This window comes from Lepus europaeus, chromosome 7 (genome assembly GCF_033115175.1).
Source record: "Lepus europaeus isolate LE1 chromosome 7, mLepTim1.pri, whole genome shotgun sequence".
Lineage (NCBI taxonomy): Eukaryota > Metazoa > Chordata > Mammalia > Lagomorpha > Leporidae > Lepus > Lepus europaeus.
In genome coordinates, this window is record NC_084833.1 from 51,540,362 (window position 1) to 51,560,349 (window position 19,988).

General features: G+C 36.9%; 1 protein-coding gene across 4 annotated transcripts in view; it reads right to left on the minus strand.

The window, feature by feature from the left end:
• Positions 1-19,988, minus strand: part of FAR1 (fatty acyl-CoA reductase 1) — a 61,336-nt gene that overhangs the window by 14,113 nt on the left and 27,235 nt on the right. For 3 of the 4 annotated variants that reach the window (XM_062196463.1, XM_062196464.1, XM_062196461.1), the window contains 6 exons: positions 16,272-16,447; positions 5,858-6,037; positions 2,383-2,560; positions 1,418-1,462; positions 1,196-1,323; positions 233-300 (listed from right to left, as the gene is read on the minus strand). In XM_062196463.1, the coding sequence (XP_062052447.1) occupies positions 233-300; positions 1,196-1,323; positions 1,418-1,462; positions 2,383-2,560; positions 5,858-6,037; positions 16,272-16,447 (775 nt within the window). The remainder of the gene's footprint in view (positions 1-232; positions 301-1,195; positions 1,324-1,417; positions 1,463-2,382; positions 2,561-5,857; positions 6,038-16,271; positions 16,448-19,988) is intronic. The other variant, XM_062196462.1, reaches the window with a different exon arrangement.

Consider the following 19,988-nt stretch of genomic DNA (forward strand, 5'->3'; position numbering starts at 1 on the left):
CAAGGTCAGAGAATGGTGAGGTGGGTAGGATATTTCTAAATCTGTGAAACATTAACAAGGACCACAAGTCAGTGCTGGTGGCTATTACCTCTAAGATGGCAATTAGAGTAAGAATAAACTGGTACCTTAGTAATCTTAATGCCTCATGGGTAGTCTAACGTTAAAAACTCAGTGAACATTTTAAGTTCTTTAAGACCTATTCTAACATTCAAAAGCACAGGTAAAATCATACCAACTTCGCCCCAGTGGAAAGGATTAGTGCTGCCTGTTGTACAATTGTACACCATGATGTTTCTTGGTCTGCAAAGATAAAGATGAAAGCAATGAAACATAAAAAGAGGCTAAACTCATCCAACTTAAATCTTAACAAAATATTTAAGCAGAAAGACATGAGGCTGCCGGGTACCTTTTCTGTGCTGAATATTTTTTAAAAATTACCCTCACGGGATTTTTATGTTTGAATAACTACTGACAATTACTACCCTTTCTCTCTCCAACTACCAAAAAAATGTATAAAAAACCAGATTTTTCTCTTTTCATATTTTTTTGTTTATATTAGCAGGAGTGTGCTTTTAAATGTAAGGAAAACAGTATCAATCCCAGCTTTTCCAATCTCCGTGTTTTCAGACATTCCAGCTAAAAAAAAATTATGGACTAAATTTCCTTTTGTCAAAACCAATGTATATAGATAACCACTTCTCTTTTTTTAAGATAAAAATGCTGGCTTTAAAAACAAAGGCAGTTTATTTAGAAAAAAAGTTACAGGGAAGTTTGAAGTTTAGGTGTTACCTATGTCAGTATTACCTCAAAAGAACAGTGCTCATGAGTTGATTACAGCTGCTCTAGTGTGCCAAGTTTGACAAGTGTAACCCAATTTCTATGGATTTTTACCTCTACAGGCCAACTGAGTAAGTTTTAGTTTGGATTAAAAAAAATCACTGTTGGGAGGTACCCCACCATTGTTCATCTCTAATGAAGCTGTTCATTCTGTATAGTGTGTGAGAACGAACATCAATTCTTCATATGACGGAACGGTCCTCTGCCATTGCCTCTGATACACCAATTCTCATAGTTGGCAGTGATACTACCTATACAATGGTATGGCACTATCAGGGCTGAGGAATTAATTAACATTAATCACATTTCCATTTTCCCTTATCAGTTACTATATATATTTAATAAGCGACATTGTCACCTCATATACCTATTAACTCCGGAATACCAGGCTGCCGCAAGACTCGTGTTGACAACTACATCTACAGGAACAAGATCTGCAAGGGCATTGTTGGAGGCACGCATTGTTCGAAGAATTCCTTTCCCTGCCTTTGTTGAAATTAAAAACAACACCTTAAGATATATAAGCAGAAGTGTGTACATATAAAGATAGTATATTAAATAAATCAGAAAGTTTACTTACCGCAATGAAGAGACCACTTGGTCCATTAAAGTTATCAATCCATCCCTAATACCAAAAAATTTAAAAAAGGGGAGAACTTAGTTATGTAACCAGAGATTTACTACTTGAAATCTATAACCATAGATATGTATTTGGTGGTTTTCTTCTAAAAAGTAAAAATCTTGGATGGAGGTCAGAATATTTCTCACTTTCCCAAATTGAAGCAGGGATTGTAAACAATTAAACAAACATTTTCAAGGGCTTACTTACCTACTCTGTCATTAACTCTCTGGAAAGAGAATTTTATAAGAAGGAAATTTATGTTGTCAAATATTGTTACTAAACTAAGTTCAAGTTTGATTTTATGCTATTTATTAATACAGCATCTGTAGATTGGGGCAAAGAGTAAGTCTTCTTCAAATTTACTAATAAAATAGAGGATAACAGAATAATTACCAAAAAAACAAAAGAGATATTATCATTTACTATTATTATGTAAGTCGAGGTTTTTCCCTAAATCCACTAATGTACTGGTTTAGAACCCTTCTATATCATAAGGATTCACAAATGCCATGTCACAAAGTTTTGTTTTTACAGCAAGATCACAGAAATGCCTTATACCTTTTTCAGCTTTGTGATCTATTGATCTATATAGGGATCTACCTCTTGGAGAGTACTAAAGGGTATACTCTTTTTGGTACTAAAATACAAATGAAATCATGGTCTCCTTTGATTCAAGACATGTCATAGTTTTTAAGTTTCAATTAAGACTTTAAAGATGTTGATTTGTACTTCCATACACTCAGCATAATACTGAAAATAAAAGTACCAATGCATCTCTTCCTGTGAATAGAAAAGAGCTTTGCCATAAGCCTTGTAGTAAATAATACATACTTTTAAGTCAAGCTACTGCCAACTCTTTTAAAACAGATGCATGACTTAAAATTCTCAATTCTAATTATTTATAAAGATTTCTAACAACTTACTGGAAAAGGTTCTTTCCAACTGGCACCGACAATCGATGGCCTTACAATCGCCACGTTTAGCTTTGCTCCTTCTTGTTGTACAACATATTCTGCCAACGCTTTCGTGTATATGTACGTATTAGGTCTATCTCCTATCAATTTTGGTGTGATATCATTTACTAGGCCATCATCCATCCACCTGGCAAAAGATTGCATACAAAAATATTTCTAGATGTTTTACTATAAAAATTCACTTAACTGAACTTTGCACCTTCAGACTATGGTTGACTCAAATGATTAACAATTTTTACTTGAGAAATTGAAGTTTTATTTTTGTTAATAAACTACAGGTCACCAATTTCTTTTCCACCCCTTCCCTACTCCGCCCCTCCCAACACAATTCCTTAAATTCTGAAGACCAAGAGCTCTTTCAGAAATCATATGGTACCTAGTAAAACCTAACGGGAATTGATTCATGGTTTTAAAACATCACTTGGTTCAAATGTTCATTCATTCATTAGGTGTGCTACCTGAGATCAAGCTAACGTTATTTCACATTTTATAGTATGTACATAAATTCTATTTCCTTTTTAAAGACCAAATAAATTCCAAAATACACCCAGCCCCAAAGACTTCACATTGGGAATTACAGATCTATATATAACCAAACAAGGCAACATGTTCATTATACACATTTGTAATTAATATACATTTATAATTAATGTAAAAGTTCTAATAAGCCAAATACTTAAGGTGAATCTTCAAAATTACATGCCCTCACTAGCAAGACTAACAAATACTTGGATCAACAATAAAATAAATTGAATCATGCTATAAAAACTTCATTAGGGGGGCCGGCGCTGTGGCATAGTGGGTAAAGTTGCCCCTGCAGTGCCAGCATCCCATATGGGTGCCGGTTCAAATCCCAGCTGCTCCACTTCCAATCCAGCTCTTAGCTATGGCCTGGGAAAGGCCCAAGTCCTTAGGCCCCTGTACCCTTGTGGGAGACCCAGAAGGAGCTCCTGGCTCCTGGTTGGCACTGTTCTGCAACAGCCATTTGGGGAGTGAACCAGTGGAAGGAAGACCTCTCTCTCTCTGCCTCCGCCTCTCTGTAACTCTACCTTTCAAATAATAAATCTTTAAAAAAAACTCCATTAGCAACCTATGATAAAATCATAAAAATTCCTCCAATTCTTCAGTATCTGTGAAGAAATGATGTACTTGGATTATCTGTCAAAGAATGAGATACTAAGTGATGTCTATGGTTCTTTCCCAGACTAAATTTCTGATTCGGGTAAGTACTTGTTTTCAGACACTTTTTGTTTGTTTTTTTAAGATTTATTTATTTGTTTGAGAGGCAGAGTTACAGGGAGAGAAAGGGAGACAAGAGATTGGTTTTCCATCCACTGGTTCACACCCTAAATGGCTGCAATGGCTAAAGCTGGGCCGATACTAAGCCAGGAGCCAGGAGCTTCTTCTGGGTCTCCCTATAACTCTATGTAGACAAGTAAGTTCAGCATACTGTCACACTCTAATGGTTCTCACAATGAGAAAGAAGCTTTATAAAGTGAAGATTATCAAGATAAATATCCTTGCAGTAGGCATTATGGCACAGCAGGTTAAGCCACCACCTGGGACCACTGACCCTCGTGAGAGTGCCTGAGATTGAGTCCTGCCTCTGTTTCTGATCCAGCTTTCTGCTAACGAGCACCCTGAGAGGCAGCAGATGATGGCTCCAGTTCTTGCATTCTTGCCATCCATGTGGGAGACCTAGATAAGTTCCTGAATCCTGGGGCTTTAGCCTCAGCCAAATCTGGCTACTGGGGGCACTTGGGGAATAAACTTGAAGATGGAAGATCTCTACCTCTGTCACTCTGCCTTTCAAATAAATTTTTTTTTAAAAATTTATTTTGTATTTAAAATTACTTTTCTTATGTGGGGAAAAAAGAATATTCATTAAACTGAAGGGAAATTACTACTCAAGTTAGAAAAAATTTAACAGTAGGGATGAGTTTTGAAAAACAGAAGGATAGCTGATACATGGAAAAAAACAAATAAAACAAAACAAAAACACCTGCTAAACTAAGGAGAGATGTTAGCCAGTAAGCCGGTCACTGGAGTGAGTTTACAGAGCAAACCCATGAATTATCCTAACGTTATCTACTATCTAGGTTTCTTTGTAAGCATGGAAAAAGAGATACAGAATTAGGTTATAAGCTCTTCCTCAGTTCCTTCCGTGTTTACAAACACCAATGCATTATTAAAAACTAAAATGCTTCATTAACACCCACACTCAACTTTCCCAGAGATATTACACACATCTGTCTACTAACCTAGGATAAAAACAAAGTAGATATTTAGAATCACCTGAGAAACTGAGTCAGAAATAAGAAACTGCTGGAAGAATATCTGGGTGACTTTCCATTCTAATTAATTCTTACAAGCTCTGTTTCCTCCTAATGATTAACAGGAAATCCTCAAAGAAAAGGACTTGAGTATTATTTCAGGAGAAAGAAAGGGATGGTAACTAAGGAGTCCAAAGTAGTTAGACTCAAAAAACAAAACAAAAAATCAAAATGAGTCAAAAAATCAAATAAAATAAAAAAACAAAGACAAAGTATTTAGACTGCCTGAGAAGAAAGGAGATTTAGGGGAGACAGAGAAGAATAAAGGGAGAAAAGTCTACAGAGATTTCTGTGAGGGTTAACAAGCATGTGCAGATAAGTTGGACTGACATATTTCTATAATTGTAAAAACGGTGTTTTTTCCCTTCTTGGTGTGATACCATTTATTTCACTTGTTCAGAAATGAGAATGGGGACATGGTCTATGCACACGTCACTTAATCCCCATCCACCAAACACACAAATAGTTTTAATGTAATAATTCTAGTAGGATCCCCATCCTCAGAAAGATGATAAACAGTAAAACAAGCAGTATGAATTTAGGAATTTAGGACTATGACTACTCCAATTCCCTAATAATGAAAGGTCCCTCTGATAGTTGTGCTCCAATGAGGAAGCAAAAGGATAATCTATAATAAATGGAACTTGCTATTAAATAGGTAGTCATTGGTCTCCACAGGTACTTCTGCATAAATAATTGATTCCCTAGAAAATAAAAGTGCAAAGATCATGGATGAAAAAGCTGTCCAAAATCCTTCCTCCAATCATTACACCTGGTTAAAAAAGTGAAAGCCCATACTGACTTCACCAGTACTCATTTAGATATAAATCTCTTAAATGAAAATGACATAGTAGATACATAATCATTTGTTGAATGAACAGATCAATGTGTATATACGAATGTATGTATGTATGTATCTGTGCGCATCTGTGCAGAGAGGAGAAAGAGGAAGGAAGGGATGAAGGAAGGATGGAAGGATGGAAGGAAGGAAGGAAGGAAGGATGGAAGGAAGGAAGCAAGGAGAGAAATAAATAGCTTAGATCTGACATTTTGGATTAAAGCAAAGTTATACAAATTTCAAGCAAACATACTCTAAAGAATCAATCAGCTTCTTGGGGTCTACAGGGGGTGGATATACTACTTCATCAATATGCTTTCGATTGCAGTAGGCATATGCTGTAGATACATGCATGAACACCTCCAAGTTCTTCATTTGTTGTGCAAGGAGAATAAGCTGTCTTGTAGCAATCACATTTAACTGAACAGCATCTCTGCAAAGACAAAGTGACAATGAAAAAGCTGTTATTTTTTTCAGCTAATAAAAAATTCTATTTCCATTAGAGAGCAGAGAGAGAGAGAGAGAGAGAGAGAGAGAGAGAGATTTTTGTTTCTTTACAACTTACGCTTTAGTTCTTACTTTATGTGTTTTATTTCAGTATGAAGTACATTCACTCTATCCGCTATTTTGAAAGAAATTTTCTAAGTATAAAGTAAGCTTCACTGTAAGGTTTAAAAAACAAATGTACATATTAAAAGACTGAAGAAATCATTTACAGATAATTTCAGCCTTCAGTGTCACACAAACATTTTGAAGTCTAGCATGACAAGTTTTTTGATTTCTGAAAGCATCATCTTCTATGATATGGATATGCCACAAGGAAAAAAAAGAGTAGCTAAGGAACTTTAAAATGCTTAGGCTGAGTTACTAACAAGTGTCAAAGAGCTAAAGTAAACTCAGAAACACGACGATGTATTAACTAATTAAGTGAGATTAGGTTTATTTCCCTCTTTGTAGCAACTACTACTAACACCTTATTAAGACTTCCTTAAAAAATTCAAAGGGATATTATAATAAAACTGGTACACTTGTTCTAAGATATATATGTAAGACCCTAGAACAATCCAAACATTCCCTTCTAGGAAGTTATATAAAGTAAATCATTCAACAAAAGCAGAAATATATAAGCAGAAAAGTAATCAATGAAGCATCACCTAATAATAACAAAAGCCTGGCGAGCCCAAGTATTCATTATGAATGAAATGGCTCAATAAGTCAGTATTTTATGACAATGAAAGAGTATGGCCATCAAAAAATAATCATACTAAGACTAAAAACATGAAAAACTGGTACAAACAATACCAAAATATGCACACATTATAATGTGAAGCAGGATTAAGGACAAGACACTGGAATCATAGGTTCAAATATTGGCTTTTCAGGTCCAAATCCTACTTTTCTGCTAGGATGGCAAGTTATCCTAGCACTCAGGCCTCTGTTTCCTAACCTATAAATGGGAACAATAATGGACTCTGCCTCAGAGGCAGGGTTGTGGTATGGCGGGCTAAGCTGCTGCCTGCAACACTGACATCCCATATGGACACAGGTTCAACTTCTCGCTGCTCTACTTCTGATCCAGCCCTCTGCTAATGTGCTTGCAAAAGCAGTGGAAGATGGTCTAAGTACCTGGGCCCCTGCCACCCATGTGAGAAACCAGGATGAAGCGCCTGGTCCCTTACTTTGGCCTGGCACAGCCTGGGCTGTTGCAGCCATTTGGGAAGTGAACTGGTAGATGGAAGACAGATCTCTTTCTCTCTCTCTATGCCTTTCAAATAACTAAATAAATCTTTATTAAAAAAATGACTCTTCTTATTAAAATTTGTATAAAAGCAACTCATTAAGTCTCAAGTTTTCAATTCTGTGAATATTTCAGTGACATATTTATTGCTCAGTTTTAAGACTTTATATGTTTCTTTATATATAGGATGATGGGACATAAACAGAATTGAAATAAACAGGTAGCAAGCATTAAGATTATTCCTCAATATAGTTCTGAAACAGGGAGTCAATAAATACTACTTAAGGTAATACAATGGGGGATAGTGTCTGCTTCTTTATACTAAACTTTGTTCACAGCTTATTTTTTTTAAAATGGTTGATCAAGAGGTTTATTATATAGCATAGTGACTGATTATAAATAACAATCTTAATTATTGCTAATAGATAACAAATTTTCTCATCAAAAATATGCAATGCATGTTAATTATCTTAATATATTTAACAATGTACACATATTTGAAAATATGCTGTGCATGACATATACAATTTTTATCAATTAAAAAAACAACTGAAATGGGAAAAGGGTTGAAATACTCAGAATCAATGATAAAACTGGCAAGGTAGTATACTGCTGTTAACACTGTAAACCAACACAACTGATCTGAAAGAAATTACCAGAATTACAGAAAGTATATATTTATTAATCTAGTTAGCCTATTGAAATTAATACTAGAGGAAAAATTTATTCTCTTAAAATTCCCTAAGTTTGTTATACTAAGTGATTATATAAACTGTGGTTGTATCAACATGATGAAATATCAAATCACTAAGATTTTAAGTATGAAAAAGCAGAAATATGGAAATTATTTCTATATTAAATATAAAAACAAAATCAGAAAGTCAATAGTCACAATTATGTAAAACAATATATATTCAAACAAAAACAAAATAAATTTTTAAAGATGAAAATCATTTTGAGTACTTTCCAAAATTCTTATACTTTCGGTATTCAAGAAGAAAAAAAAAATCCAACTATTCTTTCAAAACACCAGGTGAGGTCAGAGATAGAATCTGGTTCACTTGACTGTAAAGTAGTGCTTTGACTGCTATCTCTTGCAAAACAATGGGCATAGGGAGGGTAGTGTTTTGAGAGGGGTATACGGAAAATATTCTATTACAGGTTCCTGAGGACAGGACAAAGTGTTCTGGGTCACCAGGAACAAGGAATAACTCAGGTGAGAGGGAGAGAGAGAAAAAGAAAAAGAGAGGGAGAGGGAAGGAGAGAGAGAAACTATGTCATCACTGCCTTTTTAAAAAACGTAATAGTGTTTAACATCCTATGGGAACATAACAGAAGAAACAATTTTTTCAATGAAATAACTGGACTGGAGTATTAGAATTATGAGTTTTTCTTTTTTTTTTTATTCTCTTATCTCAATTGAGGGAGAAAAAAAATATTCAAGTAGAAATCCATCAAGAAAGACATTCCAGAGTGGATCCAGTCCACTAGATTGCTATGAAATGTGCAATTTTCTTGTACATTCATAGAACAATAGGGATAGACAGAGTAATGTTGGGAAAAAGTACAAAGGATATTCTGTTACCTATTCCTAAAGGTAGTAACAGAGTTTCTGGGTTAGTGAAAATAAGGAATAACTTGAAAGAATACTCCTGTGCTTTGCCTCTCCCAACCCCATTTTGTTCCTAAGAGCTGAAACCTAAAGCTATTTTGTGCTCACATCAGTAACTCTTCCCAGCTAGTTAACTTCACCCTGTTTTACCTTAATCCAATTTCTACTCCATTAAACTTTAGGCTGAGACCCTGACATGTTTGATCTGAAAGCATTTAACAAAAATACTGTTCTCATTATGTTTTGGTTATATGGAGTTATAAACCCATGGCTTTTGTCAGAGGGGTACAAAATGGGCAAATCTTTTTAACAGTCCTTCATTAATGCAGATACAGAAACCAATTTCAAAATTCTAAAAAATGAGAAAAAAAAAAAAACCTCAACTTGACAGCTAAATAAATTTTCATGTAGAACAAAATTCAATAGGCATTCTGGGTTTTTCAAAATCTATGCTGATAATAATTCTAGATTCTTTAAACCAGAGAGCTCACAAACTTGGCATAACAAACGCCTGGGAGGGGAGGGGCGAAGAAGGAGAAAGAGGGAGGAGAGCAAAAGAGAGAGACAGAGAGGAGATGAGCTAGGGAGGAGAGGAGAGAGAAAGAGCAGAGAGAGAGAGAGACGAGAGGGGGAGAGGAGAGGAGAGCAGGGAGCGCAGAGAAGAGAGAGAGAGAGAGAGGAGCCGTGAGAGAGCAAAGAGAAGAGAGACAAGTGTTCAGAACAGGTCCTTTTAAAACTTTGCAGGAGGGCGGGCAGGGAAGCAGGAACAGCAAATCCCATTAGGATGGGGGTGGAGCTTGACACTGGTGGTTGGGCCATGTGGCCACCTGGCTTCCAGCAATGGTGGCAGGGGCTAGAGCCTATGATGGTGTCGGGGTGTAGATCACTCCATAGATAAAACTGTGCCACTTTCCTAACAGAAACCACATTTTAAATATGTTCCCAAGGCCATTGTGAGACAGTCTCTTTTCTATTCTCCTCACCATTGCCTGGATTAGATCTCATCACCTCTATGACCACTTTAAAAAAAAAACACCTTACCATCCATACATATATGTTTTGGGACCAATAAATCAATCGAAGCAGAACACCCAGTTATCTATAATTTCAAAAATATCTCCAAAGTTGTTTCTTTTTTTTTTTTTTTCAAGAGCAGCGGCTTAAAGTGTGATCCAAGATCCAATAGCAACTAAATCATACCAAAGATTCTTGTGAATAAAGATTCTGGGATATCATTCAATAACCAGATGGTTAAAATTTGGAAAGCACAGTCTAGGAATCTGTGCTTTTAAAGCATTTTCCTATCATTCTTAAGATTTATAATACATTCTACAATCTGAGAATCAACACCCTTAATCCAAGGGTTTCTTGACTTTTTTCTAATCATCAATCTTTACTTCCATTATTTTCTGAAAATCTTTGATATCTGCACCCTGGACCTCATCATCCAGAACTGCTCTACTTTTGAAACCTCAAGTTATAACTTTTCCCCAAACCACAACATCTGTGTAATCCATCTCTCCCCATTAAGCCTATTATTTGTCATTATCATGGCCTTCAGTTCTATGGCACTTCTATACACTCAACTATATGGGCTCTGTCACATCATCTTTTCACTTACAACCTAAGGAATGTTATACCATATATTAGACCATATAAGCTTTGCAAATGGGATGCAAATTTTATTTTGTTGCTATATTGGTCTATTATGCTATGTTATATGTGCGTACATATTGTATGTCCACATGGGGAAATTTTATTAAGAGTTTTATTTTAAATGGCTTATAGATAAGATTGTCCATAAATTTAAGCTGCTAAAATCAATCAAAGATACATTTTAAGTTGTGTGACCTGAATCTGTGTATCATATGTTTTAAACTTGTTGGTAGAAAGAAACTAAAAATATTTTATATGGTTGTGCTTAAGTTTACTGGTTAAACAAACTACACCATGTTAGATATTTAAGAGGTGTTTTCAAATACACGATTCTTAAAATTTATAGAAGGCATTGGACCTTCTGGTAAATGTTTTCTTAAGTTGTTATCTAATGGTTGAAATGGTTTGCTAAGTATTCATGTAATATTGCTATTGTCAGCAAGCGATCTAGGACTTGCTCCCTCATTTCTCTATTCTAAGCCCAACTTTTTCTTTCATTTCTCTATTCTTTTCAAGGTAGGGAACTAATTCTATTATGAAGGAATCTGTAGGATGCACAATTTAATCTTTAGACCTTATAAAAGAGATGGCTAACATTTTTCTGTAATAGCAGAGCCAAAATAAGAACTTAAATAATAATCTCATAGCTAGATTCACTTCGCCATCAGTGAAGTATACAGTAAGTAGAAAAAAAACTTCCCTTTCAGACCAAAGGGAAAGAAAGTTTTAAAGTGAGAATATAATTTTCCTCATGGGCATTGTCTACCTTAGAAAAATTACTACAGAACATGCCTGTGACTATAGACTTGTAGTTCAGGCCACCGAAGATTAGAGATGGGACTTGGGCACTCCCTTGACTTGCATCCTCTGGTCTGCTTGAACACAAACCAGGAGGAAAAGAAAGCTCGGCATCAGAAGCAATGGGTGGCAGGCCTATTAATGGCTGATCTGTACAGTGATCTGCCCTCAAGGAGACCCAACAGGCCAGTCCACTGCAGTGGCTTTCAATGTGGTAAGCCTGGGCTTCAGCAGAAGTCAGCTTGTGAAGAGCCCTGGCAGCTCTGCCAAGAGTTGGATCACTGGAAATGGACCTGCCCTGGACTCGAAGGATGCCCAGGTCAGAGCCACAGATCTTATTGGCTCCAAGCTGAAAAGCTCTTCACTCAGCCCAACTTCCAAAGTGACCACTGCAGCTGAGGGGATGGTCAAGTAGGGTCAGCAACATTGCAGGCAGAACTGTAAATTTCTTGTTAGTGATGCCACCTGCCTTTACCTGGCCAGCTCTCCTCCCAGGCCAGCCAAGTAATGAAAGTCAACAGAGTGCCTTCCCCTAGGAGGTTCACACCTCCCTTAGGATATACCCCATGTGAAGAGATAGATAGGTCTGGGCCTCGTAACTTACAAGGCCTAAAGCCCAACAGATTATTATCAAGCCCCTTCTATCAGGTTCTATTTGCCTCTCAATCAGAAAACTTAATTGTAGCTTAGACAGCACCTTTCTTAGCTCCTCTAATAATGACTCTGTCCTTTGTTCTAGACCCTGTCTAGCGCACTTGGGCCTCATTCCTTTGTAATCATAACCTCTACTCTACCACCAATGGCTCTACTCCCAACCTGTGTGTACTGATGGTCCTCTTCCCCACTGTATGCTGTATAATTGTTCAGACCTGGTAAATGCCACTCTTAGGATCATTGGTTACTATCCTCACTCTGTCTTTTATGACCTTGTCTAAATATGATCAGAGTCAGCAAACCTGGAAGGCTTCCATAGCCTTGGCAACTCATGACGAGAGCCTAGGGTGGTTACTGGCACCATAAACTAGAGTGTCAATTTGTTGGGTCAACAACAGGAGCCACTGTGCGCTTGCTCCTCATGTGGGATCACTGTCCTTAATGTACTGTACATTTTGATTTAATGCTATAACTAGTACTCAAACAGTATGTTTCACTTTGTGTTTCTATGTGGGTGCAAACTGTTGAAATCTTTATACTAAATTGATCTTCTGTATATAAAGAGAATTGAAAATGAATCTTGATGTGAATGGAAGGGGAGAGGGAGCGGGAGCGGGGAGGGTTGCGGGTGGGAGGGAAGTTATGGGAGGGGGAAGCCATTGTAATCCATAAGCTGTACACTGGAAATTTATATTCATTAAATAAAAGTTAAAAAAATTTATTTTGGTTTCTCCCCAGTATACTGGGCATAATGTTACAGTAAAATCTGATTTCTTTTTCCTCCTACTGTCAGTAAATGCTTTGTGCCTCTTTTTATTTGACAGTTAGTTAAGAGGTAGTTACAAAGAGTCATATTTTCAAGTAGTTATTACATGGCTACCTGCAGTATATTATAATGTCTGGCCCATATCTTAGGTCCTATTATCACTCAGATGTCAACATCCAATAAAATTACTAAACAAATAATTTCAGTATAATGACCAGGGCTAGGTGAATAGTGTCTACACAAGGAAGGGAAGAATAAAACAGAATTTGTCCCTTCCATTATGGAATTGCTTATATGAGAAGAATAAGAATGAAAAGATGGTTAATGGTTGCCTGTTTACCCCAAAGGGAAAAGGGAGAGAAGCTTACTTGAAACTTCTGTAACTTGGGTCTTTGTTATAAAGATCACTTTAGTGAGTTTCATCTTAAATAGTATCACCTGTTCTCAAATCAACTTTCCCCTTTAAGTCAACTGAGTCCTTTACTGTAAGTGGCCAGTAGCTACATACATTTTTTTCTTGAAAACATGCTAAGCTTCACAAGGCTCCATGAGTACCCATTCCCCTTTTTCTGTTAAAAAGGAAATAATGAAAAAACTACAGGGAGCAGGGAGGGGAGAAATATCAGTTAGACTGACCATTTCATACTAATGTATTCTAAGAAAAAAATAAACCACAATTAAAAAATTAGGGACCATATTCACAATCTTGGAAATATTAGTTAAAAATAAATTACTAGGGGCCAGTGCTGTGGCACAGCAGGTTAAAGCCCTGGCCTGAAGCGCCGGTATTCCACATGGACACCGGTCCTAGTTCCGGCTGCTCCTCTTCAAATCCAGCTCTCTGCTATGGCCTGGGAAAGCAGTAGAAGACGGCCCAAGTCCTTGGGCCCCTGCACCCACGTAGGAGACCCAGAAGAAGCTCCTGGCTCTTGGCTTCAGATCGGCACAGCTCTGGCCGTTGCGGCCATTTGAGGAGTAAACTAGTGGTTGGAAGACCTCTCTGTCTCCACCTCTCTAACTCTTTCAAATAAATAAAATAAATCTTTAAAAAAAATTACTAAACCTACATGAATAACTATATGTGTGTGTGTGTGTGTGTGTGGAAGGGAAAAAATTTTTAAAGTTAAAAAGGGGGTTTTGCTGATGAGGCTATCAGTTCTTTCAAGATTTCTTACATATGTTGCTTTTAAAAATATTAAAAGCTATTTGTGAACATCTTTATTTGAGGATTCACACATGCTCATGGTGGAAAAAATAATACACAGATAAGACTAAAAAAACTTATCTGTAATCACATTATCCAAAGCCAATTGTTGGCAAATATAGAAGGTCAAGTATGTACATACACATACACACATATTTTATGAAAACCAGTTTATATTATACAGTTCTACAACATTCTTTTGTCACTTCTAAAACATCAACACATATAGTTGCACAAAATTTTATCTGCTGGCCTCTCAGAAACAACTGCAGAGTAAATCAATAAAGCAACTGCTACAGATTCAGATTTTCTGCAGTGGACAGGCAAACTGAGACATCATTTAAACTTGCTGAAGGAAAGAAAAGCAATCTTTTAATAAGCGTTACCTTAATAGTTAAGGAAACAGAGGTTCAAGAAAGTTAATAACTTGTCCCAAGCCCATCATTTAATAAATACTAAAGTGAAGATTGGAACAAAGGTAGTTAATTCCAAAGTTCCTGCTGTTTCAATTACAGTGCTGCTTCAGTTTCTCAAATGTAAAATGGATGTTTCTGTAGTATTAAGGCTAGCATAGGGTAAAATGATGAATGAGAAAATACCTCGAAAACTATAGCACCACTGCAGAAATGGAAGGGGCTATTACAGTACCATCAACTGGGATACATGCACAGCTTTGTAAAGCTTTAAGTGTCAAGTCCAGATAATGCTGATTCATGTTTTCACTTTTATGTCAGATGAAGACAATATAAGGGATAATTTCAAAATGCTTTGTAATCTGAACTTCATCCAAAAATATTTTAGAGAGAAGGCCTACAAGTAGTCTTGAAATATGCCATTGTAGGCGGGCGCCGCGGCTCACTAGGCTAATCCTCCGCCTTGCGGCGCCGGCACACCGGGTTCTAGTCCCGGTCGGGGCACCGATCCTGTCCCGGTTGCCCCTCTTCCAGGCCAGCTCTCTGCTGTGGCCAGGGAGTGCAGTGGAGGATGGCCCAAGTGCTTGGGCCCTGCACCCCATGGGAGACCAGGAGAAGCGCCTGGCTCCTGCCATCGGAACAGCGCGGTGCGCCGGCCGCAGCGCGCTACCGCGGCGGCCATTGGAGGGTGAACCAACGGCAAAAGGAAGACCTTTCTCTCTGTCTCTCTCTCACTGTCCACTCTGCCTGTCAAAAATAAAAAATAAAAAAAAAAAAAAAAAGAAATATGCCATTGTAATTGGCATAAGACCATACTAATAGATTAACATTATTAAAACAGTATTTTGGGACATATCAAAAAGAATGCTCTGAAGTAAGTATCTGAAAGGCATATTCATTAACATTTTTAAAAATAGTGACTATTCACAATGTTATTTTTTCTTGAAATAGACATCTTAAAGCCCAAATTATTTATTAAATTAAACTTACATCCAATGTGCCTTGCTCAAACAATGCTGCCAAAGTTTTTAAATATAAACAAGGGGTCCAGTACTGTGGTACAGTGGGTTAAACCATCACTTGCAACACCTGCATCTCACATAGGAGCACCAGTTCGAGTCTGGGCTGCTCTGCTTCTGATCCAGCTTCCTGCTAATGTGCCTGGGAAGGCAGCAGAATACAGTTGAACTACTGGGGCCCCTGCCACCTATGTGGGATTCCCACATGGAGTTCCTGGTTTCTGGCCTTGGCCTGGCCCAGCCTGGGCTGTTGAGGCCATTTGGGGAGTGAATTAGTGGATGAAAGGTCTTTCTCTGTGTCTCTGCATCATTTTCAAATAAATTTTAAAAATTTAAATTAAAAATTAAAAAAAAATACAAAGTAACTTAAATTTGTAAGCCATTTTATCTTATTCTGCAAAACTTGAGCTGAATTTTCTTTAATTTCAGATGACTATAATATGAGGAAGGATATTGCTGCTGGGATACAGGTTCCTGAAAACTGTGAGGAGAGGACATAAAATTTACTATTAATTGTTAAGACTCATACCCAAAGTAAACTTTATTTTACTCCATTTCTTGCCTCTTGCCTGGCACATGTTTAAATTCATGGCAACTCCTTCTAAGAGAGACAAAATAAGTATCCAGTGTTTTAAGTTAGTAACAAGAAAGAAATTCTTTAACACCCTGTAGGATCACTGAAAGCCATAGTTAACACACACAGGGCAGTTTCAAATCACTGTTGAAACAACTTCAGTAAAAGCAGACTTAAAATTAGATCTTTTAAGTATGTTGAAGTACAAATATTATATAAAAACCTATACTTACCTTAAATTTTCATTAAACCTTACAGTGGCTGCACAGTGGAATATAATATTGGTAGAATCTACGATGACCTCTTTATCTTCCTCACTAAGAGCCAGTTTAGGTTGAGTAAGTTCACTGTTGATTGCTATTATTTTCTCTCTAAAATCTGGATTTTCATCTCTCAATCGATCAAACAGCTATTAAAGGAGAAAAATAATTTATTTTAGGGTAGCATTTTTCATGATAAAACCCTTTATCATCTCTCTTCCCTGTAAAATGATGACTATTTTAAAAACTTAAAACTGTATTTCCTAAGGATGCTCTTAACTGATATCACTTTATATAGAAATCCGGCATAGGCATCTGGCACAGTGGTTAGGACACTGCATAGGATGCCGACATCCCATTGTTAGAGTGCCTGAGTTCAAGTATCAGCTCTACTTCAATTCCATTTTACAGCTAATGTGCACTCTACCCTGGGAAGGTAGTGGTGATGGTTCAAGAAGTTGGATCCCTATCACTTATGTGGGAGACCTACATTGAGTTCCAGGTTCCTACGTTTGGCCTGGTCAGCTCCCACTATTGTAGGCATTTGGGGAGTGAACCAATAGATGGAGACACTTTGTCTCCTTGCCTTTCAAATAAAATGATAATAAATCAACTTTAAAAGAAAAGAAAACACCCTATGAGGCCCATACTATTATCTCCACTTTAGAGATAAGAAATCTGACACCGGAGAGGTCAAGTGGTTTGCTAAGGACACAGAGTTAAGCTGGTAGTTTGCAGAGCTAAATTTGAAATGTCCATGCTGTAGCTGATTATATTGCCTCTCAGAATAGGCATAAGCAGTATGACATCAAGACAATGTTTACAATGATCATTCAGATTTCTACAATTCAGACTTTATTACTTCTTTTTATTTTGATTTTATTCCACTTTAGTAGAGTAAAATATTATGACTTATGCCCTGTCTAAAATCTTCAAACAAATTTTTCAAAAGGGAAAAAGAAAGTAAACACAGACCAGAAACTGGACAAGGTTAGAAGATACCATATATATTCAAACTGAAAATTCTACATGCCTTCAGTAAACAAAAAGAATAAATTTTGCTAGACAATCAGATCACAGGAGGAAACAGTATAAAGGTTCACTGAATTGTGAATCAAGTCCAATATTTTAAACTAATTAATTAATTGAAAGGCTGCAAGATGGGAGGCAGATTAAGCTCCTGTCTGTTGGTTCACTCCTCAAATTCCCACAATGGCTAAAGTTCGGCCAGGGCCAAAGCCTGGGGCAGGTGACTCAATCCAGGTCTCCTCTTCCCTGGATGAGGAGGGCAGGGGGTAGGAGCCATCATGGCTCTTCCCAGGGTCTATAATGGCAGACAGCTGGAGTTAGGAGCCTGAGCCAGAACCAGGATTGAAACCCAGGTCTCCACTATAGGACGTGGGGCTTTAACCACTAGGTTAAATGCCTTGTTTAATTTTTTATCCCAGATTTGACCGAGGAAAGCTGATTCTACCTCAAGGTACCACATTTTGACTCTCAACTTCATTTACAATCCAGACTTGCCATTTAAACAGAATTCTTAATCTGGGAAGAAAGTCCATATAACATAAACAATGCTTACTTTACCTTCTTAGATGACTTCAGTTTCTAACAGTTTTCCCTTCAATCGCTATTGGCTAGTGATGTGAACATTAATCTGTTCTTATATTAATTTAAAAAAATATTTACTAAGAATCTCATATGAGCCAGGTACCCATAAACTGAGAAAACAAGGAAAAGGCCTTTCCCTCAAGTTGTTTAGGTTCAAGTAGTAAAAACTAGACAAGCAAATGGAAAAAAACATAGTGCTGTAAGTAATGTGGCAAAAGCAGCAATACAGAATTACGGAACTGTGTAGCAGAAACAACTAACCCAGCCTGGGAAGACCACAGGTGGCTTTCTCACAGGAAATGAAATTTACGCCACAACCTCAAGACTAAATAGAATGTATGCACACTAGGGACAGAAGCGAGAAGGAGAAGGCCCCGAGATTATACAGTAAAAGAATACCCTGTGATGTCTAGAAACATTTTTTACTGTCAAGACTGGGAAGGGGACTACAAGCAACCAGTGAGCACAGGCCCTACAATGCCCAGGACAGCCCTCCACAACACAGTGCTAAGTGTCTCAAAATGTCAACGGTGCTGAAGTTCAGAAACCCTGCTAAAAGTCCATGTCCTGCTACAGTACATACTCATTGCCTATATTCTTTATTCCTATTTCAAAATCATAGTAATCATTACCTAAACTTTCCTAATTTCAAGAGTACACTTACTGTTGCTTGACATAAAAAAAAAAAAAACAAATAAATAAAAACCCTCATTTCTACTGATTCATCAACAGTGTGACATAAAATGGGGAATAAGCAGCCCTAGAATTAGGTGGTGGGATGTGGAAGGGAAGTGGAGGCACAAGAAATGACTTTATGGAGTATCAATTTTAGTCAAATATTTGTAGACAAAGCATTTTTATATGGAAAATGGCCATATGTTTAGGCTAATCTATTGAAGTTCAAAGAAATTTCAGGCTTTAGGTGTAAAATATTCCTTTTCTTTATAAATTATACTTACTACGGAGGAACTATTAGAAGCATTCCTGCCTGGAGACCTCAGTGTTATCCAATCTTTTACATTTTACTCAGGCCCTCAATTCCAACTAAGATATCAATTTCAAAAGCTGCTTCTTTCCAATATCCTCTTGACACCTCCATTCCTCTTTTCCCTCTTAAAAATTCCCTAGAGGGCAGAGACTCTTCCTTATTTATCCCTGAATTCAGCCTCCCACATCAAGTCAAATGCCCTGCACTAATCAGGCTCAATAGGTATTTTCTGAAAAATAAAGTGTGCAAAAGAATAAAAACGCCCCCACTGCAGAGGGGTGGTACTGGCAGAGGAATTAAAACACATAATAAATGATCATGATAAAATGCCAGATAAGTAAACAAATGGCAGAAATGGCAACAAAACATCCAGGCAAGCATTTTTACTTAGAACAAGCCTGGTCATATGACATAAGGGGAGCAAAGGATTTCAAAAATGTCCAGCAAAAAATTAAAAGGAAAAAGTGTTCACATCACTAGCCAATGTAGAGTGATAAAAAGCACATGGGTAATTTTTAAAATTTCTGAGAAAGAAACAGACTTACCAGAGTTTACAGAGGAGTACCCGCTGAATGATACTCAAAGATAACATCAAAGGCAATTATGTTCTCTTCCAAACAAACTATCATAAAGGAGTGCGAAGTTCATTCAAAGTAAAAATTCTGTTGCTGTGAAGGGCTTTGCTACAGTTTCGAATTATTGTTTTTAAATAAGCCCATAATAATTTAGATATTCAAGTGAATATCATTCTCATTCCAAAATAAATGCTATCACTAAAATTCTTATTTTTTAGATAGTCCTGCAGAGTCAGGTTCCTTATGAGGACCAAAACTGGGCGTAATGCCTTCCAGTTCAAATTTACTATAAATGAATATTAAGATAAACTGAGAATTGACAAGCTCATGATTATGAAGTTATTTTAGCTCATTTCTATTTTTTCTTAACAAAATTTTTCTAAAGGTTCAAAATGTATGTATTCTAGCTATATGGTCTTTCTTTACATCTGTCAAATGAGAATACGTGACTTCTACCTTTAATACTATTATAAGGACAAGTTAGTGTATATAAATGTTTAAGTATTAGCAAAACAT